The 10000-nt window shown below is 42.4% G+C and overlaps 1 protein-coding gene across 1 annotated transcript in view; it reads left to right on the forward strand.

Moving 5' to 3' along the window:
• The window catches only part of nrg2b (neuregulin 2b), a 35208-nt gene that overhangs the window by 10500 nt on the left and 14708 nt on the right, over nucleotides 1-10000 (forward strand). Inside the window, exon 2 of the mRNA XM_030792788.1 lies at nucleotides 7270-7432. Within this exon, the coding sequence (XP_030648648.1) occupies nucleotides 7270-7432 (163 nt within the window). The remainder of the gene's footprint in view (nucleotides 1-7269; nucleotides 7433-10000) is intronic.

A 10000-nucleotide genomic window follows, 5' to 3' on the forward strand; every position in this document is an offset into this window, starting at 1 on the left:
TCACTGACTTCTCTGAGTTACTTTTTGGACTAAGTGTTAAGTGTGAAACATTCCAGAGACTCATTGAGGAGGTTTTCACACTGTTATGGCTTTTCTGTTCAAACTATCACATCCATTATACCTAACAGACATATCTCGTATATTAAATTATCTCATATAAAGGTTTACATCATATCTAAGTACAATGTCATTTCTTTATAAATACTTAAAGATATTGCTACATAAAACACAATGATACATTTCTAATTTTATTCTCTGGACGGATAAACAGGGAACTGTATGTAGGTAATGCTCACTAATGTTGGACATGTATATGAGCTGATAGTTAGAGACAGGACAGTGTTGTTCTATGACAGGTACGTGTGCCTGTTTTCAGAGGCAGGACAGTGTTGTTCTGTGACAGGTATGTGTGTCTGTGTTCAGAGACAGGACAGTGTTGTTCCGTGACAGGTATGTGTGTCTGTGTTCAGAGACAGGACAGTGTTGCTGTGTGACAGGTACGTGTGCCTGTGTTCAGAGACAGGACAGTGTTGTTCTGTGACAGGTACGTGTGCCTGTGTTCAGAGACAGGACACTGTTGTTCTGTGACAGGTATGTGTGTCTGTGTTCAGAGACAGGACAGTGTTGTTCTGTGACAGGTATGTGTGTCTGTGTTCAGAGACAGGACAGTGTTGTTCTGTGACAGATATGTGTGTCTGTGTTCAGAGACAGGACAGTGTTGTTCTGTGACAGGTATGTGAGTCTGTGTTCAGAGACAGGGCAGTGTTGTTCTATGACAGGTACGTGTGCCTGTTTTCAGAGGCAGGACAGTGTTGTTCTGTGACAGGTATGTGTGTCTGTGTTCAGAGACAGGACAGTGTTGTTCCGTGACAGGTATGTGTGTCTGTGTTCAGAGACAGGACAGTGTTGTTCCGTGACAGGTATGTGTGTCTGTGTTCAGAGACAGGACAGTGTTGTTCTGTGACAGGTATGTGTGTCTGTGTTCAGAGACAGGACAGTGTTGTTCTGTGACAGGTATGTTAGTCTGTGTTCAGAGACAGGACAGTGTTGTTCTGTGACAGGTACGTGTGCCTGTGTTCAGAGACAGGACACTGTTGTTCTGTGACAGGTATGTGTGTCTGTGTTCAGAGACAGGACAGTGTTGTTCTGTGACAGGTATGTGTGTCTGTGTTCAGAGACAGGACAGTGTTGTTCTGTGACAGATATGTGTGTCTGTGTTCAGAGACAGGACAGTGTTGCCGTGTGACAGGTATGTGTGTCTGTGTTCAGAGACAGGACAGTGTTGTTCTGTGACAGGTATGTGAGTCTGTGTTCAGAGACAGGACAGTGTTGTTCTGTGACAGGTATGTGTGTCTGTGTTCCGAGACAGGACAGTGTTGCTCTGTGACAGATATGTGTGTCTGTGTTCAGAGACAGGGCAGTGTTGTTCTGTGACAGGTATGTGTGTCTGTGTTCAGAGACAGGACAGTATTGCTTTGTGTCAGGTATGTGTGTCTGTGTTCAGAGACAGGACAGTGTTGCTGTGTGACAGATATGTGTGTCTGTGTTCAGAGACAGGACAGTGTTGCTGTGTGACAGATATGTGTGTCTGTGTTCAGAGACAGGACAGTGTTGCTGTGTGACAGATATGTGTGTCTGTGTTCAGAGACAGGACAGTGTTGTTCTGTGACAGGTATGTGTGCCTGTGTTCAGAGACAGGACAGTGTTGCTCTGTGACAGATATGTGTGTCTGTGTTCAGAGACAGGACAGTGTTGCTGTGTGACAGATATGTGTGTCTGTGTTCAGAGACAGGACAGTGTTGCTGTGTGACAGGTGTATGGGTCTGTGTTCAGAGACAGGACAGTGTTGCTGTGTGACAGATATGTGTGTCTGTGTTCAGAGACAGGGCAGTGTTGTTCTGTGACAGATATGTGTGTCTGTGTTCAGAGACAGGACAGTATTGCTTTGTGACAGGTATGTGTGTCTGTGTGACAGGTATGTGTGTCTGTGTTCAGAGACAGGACAGTATTGCTTTGTGACAGGTATGTGTGTCTGTGTGACAGGTATGTGTGTCTGTGTTCAGAAACAGGACAGTGTTGCTGTGTGACAGATATGTGTGTCTGTGTTCAGAGACAGGACAGTGTTGCTGTGTGACAGATATGTGTGTCTGTGTTCAGAGACAGGGCAGTGTTGTTCTGTGACAGATATGTGTGTCTGTGTTCAGAGACAGGACAGTATTGCTGTGTGACAGGTATGTGTGTCTGTGTGACAGGTGTATGGGTCTGTGTTCAGAGACAGGACAGTGTTGCTGTGTGACAGATATGTGTGTCTGTGTTCAGAGACAGGGCAGTGTTGTTCTGTGACAGATATGTGTGTCTGTGTTCAGAGACAGGACAGTATTGCTTTGTGACAGGTATGTGTGTCTGTGTGACAGGTATGTGTGTCTGTGTTCAGAGACAGGACAGTATTGCTTTGTGACAGGTATGTGTGTCTGTGTGACAGGTATGTGTGTCTGTGTTCAGAAACAGGACAGTATTGCTTTGTGACAGGTATGTGTGTCTGTGTGACAGGTGTATGGGTCTGTGTGACAGGTATGTGTGCCTGTGTTCAGCCAGCTCTATGAGCATAAACTGAGTCTGTCATACCAGAGCCAGTAGGAATCTCACATTCACATACTTGGAACATCATGGTTTTTCTGTCCTGCAAGTTCTTACCATCCCTTTACTGTGTCCTCCTACTTTCTTTCTCACTCACTCTGTCATTTTTTTTCTGTGATTTTATTGACCTTCCTCCGTCTCTCTCTCTCTCTCTCTCTCTCTCTCTCTCTCTCTCTCTCTCTCTCTCTCTCTCACTGCTTCCTATGTCACTGTCTGTCTATTAGTGGTTGCCTTGGGAGCTCTCTTAGAAACTCTTTCGCTTATCACTCTTTCTCTCTCATTCTCACTCATCTCTTCTCACTTTCAAATTCCCTCTATTAACTTCAGTTCTTGCTGTTTAGTCTCTGTTCTCTTGTTGGTTCTCCTATTTGCTCTGTTCTTTTCCTTTTCTCTCTCTCTCTCTCCTTATTACACATACACACACACACACACACACACCACCTCTCCTTCTGTACCCCACCCTGTCTCTCTATTTCAGTAGGTGTACCCCTGCTGAGTTAGATACGGGTTGGTCACCAGCAGAAAGCAGAGGGAGGGAGAGAGAAGCAGATACAGAGAATAGACACATACACATCCATGCACACACACAGACAAAGACACACACACACACACACACATACTCGCTGAGTCGAACGCACGCTTATCCTTACATCTGCGTAACTGAAATCTTCTAGTACTGTCTCATCCTTCAGTATGGCCCAGCTTGGGAGGACAAGAGCGAGGGAAAGAAAAGAGAAGAGGAAAGAGAGAAAAAGGAAGGATCCACCCCAGGGGGGTAGAGAAAGGAGTGAGACTGGCACTTGTTCGGCAGAGGAGTGTAGGAGGAGATGTGGAAGTATGTATCATCCTGTGAAATCTCACTGCACACATTGGGTCGTGGTGAGAAGTCTGAGTCGTGAGAGGAGTCAAGCTGTAGAGATGTGAACAATGTGTGTATGTTTCTGTGTGTGTGTGTGTGTGTGTGTGTGTGTGTGTGAGAGAGAGAGAGAGAGAGAGAGAGAGAAAGAGAGGATGAGCATGTGCTAATTGAGCCTTGGCATGAGGTAGTGCTAAAAACACAAACTGTTTGACATTCTTTTTTATTACTTGCTTGTTTTGCTAGTTGTGTGTCTCTTTTTCCTTATATAAGTTTAACCTGACATGATCTTTTATATATTTTTGAAGATGGGAAAGCATCTTTATGGTTCTTCGGTTCTCAAATTTTATTCAAAAGATCAGGTGTTATGTCTGTGCTATGCGTATCAATGTTCAAAAAACAGAACTGCCTTCCACTTTTCCTCAGTGAAAATTCCATGCTTATGTCTCAGCGTAAATGAACTAATGCTATTTCTCCTTGAGCTGTGTTCAAATTTCTCCCTGTGCAGTTTAACTCTGTGATGGCTGATCTGAGATTCAGCTTGAAACAAAGTTCCTAAAGGCAGTTTAGGGCACATTCACAATAGAATCCAATGTTTAAGGTTCTGTTTTTTCTTAATCGTTTATTTTTGGCAAATATTAACAAATTGTCATTTTGTTGGTTGCTTTTTTATCATCTCACGGCAATATTTTGGAGCGTGTCATGACCGTTCCATTTTAAGGGTGTTGAACTGTGAGACTGAACCGTTGGAAGATTTTAATGTAGTACGTATGAAAATAAGATTCATGAAGATAAATTAATTTGAGCATTTTTGATATGCCAAGCTCCACATTAGTTTTCAGTTATACTTAGTTTTATATAAACACAGGTGTATAATTTCTTTATTCTTCATATTTCATCCTCTCCTCTGAGCTGCGGCTTTTTTTTTTCACTGCCTGTCTTTTTTGGCTGCTAATGAACTATGGCTGTCTTGCCAGACCTACTGTTCCTGAATAGACAGATGAACTTGAGCTTTCTTGGAGAGGAAAAACAGACAGAGCGATGAAATTCAATCAGAAAAAATGCTGATTTAGAGGAAATCGGTCATGCACAACAGCGACGTGACACAGACTTGCGTATGCTCATACACATATGCCTGACACACACACACACACGCACACGCGCACACACACACACACACGCACACACACATACATTAATGACCGTATGACTTTCCCAAAGTCAGAGAGAGAAGTTTATTCAGTCAGGGAGCAGTTTTATTAGCCGGGGGGGGTTTATTATAGATTTGTACAGTGGAAAGTCAATTGGTCTCATGCATTTTTTTGGAAGACATGAACAGAATAGTGCCAGGACAGGATGATACAGCAACTCTGTCTTTATCACTGTTGGATTGTCCTGGGTCAAACTAGTTTTGTTTTACCGTTGCTAAGTTTTTTCTTTCATTCGATGCTCTTTTAACGACATGGATATGCTCGTAAAAAGTGATAGAAGCTTTAAAAGGCAGTCTGACTCATTAAATTAGGTCAGATTACGGGCTTGATCTCCCATAGGCAGGGGTAGGAACTTGATGTGCGATAGTTAAGTTCTTTTCCCACAGTTGGTCTGTGTGAACATATTAGTTTTTGCGCAATGCTCCGTAGATCTTAATTCATAAACAGTCCGCCATAAACAGGTTTGCCTCTGCGTGTATGAGCATAGCTATGTGCATAACTTGCACACGTGTGTGTGCGTGCGCACACATGCGTTTGTGTATATTGTATGTGTTTCCACTGAATGCATATGTGGCTTAACGAGAGGGTTTTTCCCTCTCTGCTGTTCTCGGGGGCTGATGTACTTTGGCCTTGCTGTATAGTTTCACTCTCAGACTCATCATCCAAAGACAGAGAGAGTGGAAGAGAAACTACTCTCTTACGTCTGTAATAAAAGACTTGAGGAGCAGGAGAGGAGTTTGGGAGACGGTGCGTGTCGTGGTGCTGAAAGATACACTCTTTCATCACTCTGTCAGAAGTATCTGTCTGCTTGTGAGTGCGCTTGGTGTGTGTGTGTGTGTGTGTGAGAGAGAGAGAGAGAGAGAGAGAGAGAGCTCATTTCAAAGGAGCTAAATCTAGCTGTCCTCTAAAATCACCAAACCAAAGATAGTAGTGATGAGTGGATGAATTGTCAGCTCAGAAGTTTGCATGTTTTTATAGTTTTTTTCTCCTCTCAAATCCCTCTTGTGACAGCTGACATCCTGTCTTTTTTTTTTTTCCTGGGACAGTGACTACACCAGTGATCAGAGTGGTACATGTGTTTACAAAGCCACTCTGAACAAACTGATTGACAAATAACAGGTCTGCAGCTAAAATTTCAGCAGTACACACACACACACACACGTGCACACACAGACAGACAGACACATAGGCACACAGACACACACACACACACACACACACACACATGCACACACACAAACACACACACACACACACACACACAAACACTCACAAACACTCAGGATTGCTTGTCACAAACAAAAGATTGACAGATTTGGACATTTTGAGGCCTTGTAGGTAGGCTTAGTATTGTATTTGAATATTAATATTACGTCTGTCTAGAATAACTCTAAACAAACAAACAAACAAACAAACAAAAAAACGAAAAGCACAGATGCATTGTCTGTCTCTGAAACTTGTCAGTTTAGTGTGTAGCAGCTCTGGTTTAGTTTAAGTTTGTAATACCAAAATATATTTCTTAAGTCAGATGTATAATTCCCTGTCATGTATTAATATGTTAACATATCTCTGTTACTGATACAGTGCGCTCAGTTGACTGGAATTAGAATAGTTCTCATGCTGTCAGAGAAAAGTCTATGCAGTCTAAACGAACAGTGTCATCTAATTTAGGGAGTCACGCTATGCACATATCCTTATAAAACCGCTCACCATATGTCTGCCTGCTTTGACTCACAGTGAAGAGTGAAGAAACATACCGAAGTGGGATGGCATGTGTGTGTGTGTGTGTGTGTGTGTGTGTGTGTGTGTGTGTGTGTGTGTGTGTGTGTGTGTGCGTGTGTGCGTGTGTGTGTGTGTGTGTGTGTGTGTGAGTGAGTGATTGTGCATGAGGAGCTTGGCAGCTGTGAGACTGTGACTTTTTCTCTGTAAATGTGAAGGAGTAAAGTAGGTTCCTGATGATGAAATGAAGAGAGAGAGGGAAGAGGGAAGAAAAGGAGGGAAACAGAGAACAGGCAAAGAAGGGTTGATGGTTTTAGAAGAGGCTTCTATTACTTGCCTCAGCCAGTAGCATGTCGGTGCCCTTAAATACCCTGTGTGTGTGTGTATGTGTGTGTGTGTGTGTGTGTGTGTGTGTGTGTGTGTGTGTGTGTGTGTTTATGTGCGTGCATTAAATTGTACTGTACTTGTATTGCTGTTCACAGTCTTCCCAAAACATTGCTCTTGTTTCTCTCATCAAAAGCCGCATACTTCTGGATGGATTAGTCTACCAAGGCAAATTATAAGAAGATGAGCCACATTAATCTCTCTCTCTCTCTCTCTCTCTCTCTCTCTCTCTCTCTCTCCCACCCTCTTCTCTCCTTCATTCTCTCACACATCCTTTTATATGCCTATTCTCTTCCATGTTACTTCTCTACGTCCCCACTCTCATCACACAATACCCGCCCTCAAACTGGTTCAATCCCTACTGTACTCTCTCTCTCTTTTCATCTATCTCTGCATTTCTTTCTCTCTCTCTCTCTCTCTCTCTCTCTCTCTCTCTCTCTCTCTCTCTCTCTCTCTCTGCAGCGTCTGCTCCAAAGCTGAAGCCGCTGAGTGCTCAGGTGGTGTTGGAGGGCTCTGAGCTGGTCTTGAAGTGCGAGGCAACAGGGAACCCCAGTCCGTCCTTCCGCTGGTACAAAGACGGCAGCGAACTTAGGAAGAGCAAAGACGTCAAAATCAAATCCAAGAAGTATGACTGCACCACATTTCAGACAGCCCTGTTCTTCTACCCCCACCCCAGCAGTTCTATTCTTAGTATCAATAGTATTAAAAATACATCTCTTATCAACCTGCCATAAGATTGACCCAGTTTGTAAACAGCTTAAGAGACATATTCAAGGGAGAGAAAATAACAAGTCTTGCTTCTTGGAAAAATATTATTTCTCTCTGTAGCTGATATAAACTGAATTTCATGTGTCGTAGCCATATTTCAGTACACACTTTTAACTGACTGAAAACTTTGGGTGAATTAAATTACAGTGTGTAATTTAAACTCTTTGTATGAAAAACGATCCATTTTTGTCTTTTGAAAAACCACTCAGGTACCGTGTGAGAGTGTTGTATGTCTGTATGTCTCATGTCTCTATGGTGAGGAAAAATGTTGGAGATCTTGTGCGCTGTTGTAGCGTTTCTCCCTCCCAGGGAAAAAAAAAACTGCTGATGTGCAGTTTCTGTGGAAACCAGAACACCCTTAACAGGATTGCCCATACTCTAGCCCCTTGTGTAATTCACTCTCTCCGTGCGCACACACGCACACATGCACGCGCTTTACACACACACGCCCACACACACACTCACACACATACAAATAGAGAGAGAAGGACATGGTTGTGATGTTATGAACAGGGACAGAACAGGGGGGAAGTCAGGTTATCTGGGGACAGTAGCTATAACTGTGTAAATGTGTTACTGTGGGAGAGGAAGTGGCAGTGCTTCTCATGACTGCCAAGATTTGTGACCTCCACAGGCACTGAAGCAAACCCAGCCAGTTACACCATCCTACAGCGTCATAGTCAGTTACACCATCACACGCCACCACGGTCAGTTACACCATCCTGCACCATCCTAATCAGTCACACCATTCTACACCATCCTAGTCAGTTACACCATCCTACACCATCACCGTCAGTTACACCATCCTACAGCATCACAGTCAGTTACACCATCACAGTCAGTTACACCATCCTACAGCATCACAGTCAGTTACACCATCACAGTCAGTTACACCATCCACACCTAAGAGATCTACCCTGAGAATGTGGCAAGGAGGCATCACTGCCTTTTAAGACTATACATGACCATTCTGAATTGACATTATCTATTGTATTGGACCTGAGTACGTTTTTTTTCTTGAAGCTTTGTTTGAAGTATCTTGATTCTTCTACTTTTAAAAATATCTTTGAAAGTAATTATTATCAGTTCTTTGCATGGAGAGAAGAAACTGAAGAGCGACAAAATTACAAGTCTTGCTTGAGTTAGAACAAACAGACGAAAATATAATCAGAAGAGTAAAGAAATGAAAAGGATTAAAATATAATATTTGTATATTTGGAAATGAAATCAGAATTTTACAATGTCTGACTGGATTCATGTATTTTAAGACTTTTAAATGCTTAAAATCGATCACATTAATGAAACAAATTTATTGTGTTTATAATGACTAATCACAGTTAATAAGTCAAGAATTTAGCCCTCGTTAAAGATGTTTCCTTTAATAAATGCTAAATGAATAAATACTGTATAAGTTGTAGATATTTTCACATATTTTCATTAAAAGGGGAAAAGAAATAACTTCCCCTAGATACCCCTGACATATCTAATTATTTAATCTTTCATTTATCCTTCTTATGTGAAGTTTATTTATTCTACATTCTTCTGTTAATCTTTATTATTTATGTATTCATTTGAGATTTTCCTTTATATTAAAAGCACACAAAAAACATTGTGGGGCTCGGGACTTAAGCTCTCTAGAAACTCTCTGTCAATCATTTTGTGACCATCACAGGAAAGTGATGTTCTCCAAATGCTGAAATGCATATGTTAAATTGTTTGCAAGACAGGCACTGAAACAAACCCAGCCAGTTACGCCATCCTACAGCATCACAGTCAGTTACACCGTCACGCACCATAACGGTCAATTACACCATCCTACATCATCACAGTCAGTTACACCATGCTCATCAGTTACACCATCTTACACCATCCCAATCGGTTACACTGTCCTACTGCATCACAGTCAGTTAAACCATCACTCACCATCCTAGTCAGTTACACCATCCTACAGCATCACAGTCAGTTACACCATGCTAGTCAGTTACACCATCCTACACATCACAGTCAGCTATACCATCACAGTCAGTCACACCATCCTACACCATCACAGTCAGCTATACCATCACAGTCAGTCACACCATCTTACACCATCACAGTCAGCTATACCATCACAGTCAGTTACACCATCTTACACCATCACAGTCAGCTATACCATCACAGTCAGTTACGCCATCCTACACCATCACAGTCAGTTCTTTGGTTGATCTTTGGTTTTTCATAGTCATCCATCTCTCTCTCTCTCTCTCTCTCTCTCTCTCTCTCTCTCTCTCTCTCTTGCTTTCTCTCTCTCTTGCTCTTTCTCTCTCTCTCTCTCTCTCTCTCTCTCTCTCCTCTTTCCTTTTACCATATTTATCAATGTCTTTCTCCTCCTTCTGTCTGTTTCTCCTGCCTTCTGTCTACCATTGTAATCTCTCTGTCTCTCCTC

This window comes from Chanos chanos, chromosome 2 (genome assembly GCF_902362185.1).
Source record: "Chanos chanos chromosome 2, fChaCha1.1, whole genome shotgun sequence".
In the NCBI taxonomy this organism is placed as follows: Eukaryota; Metazoa; Chordata; class Actinopteri; order Gonorynchiformes; family Chanidae; genus Chanos; species Chanos chanos.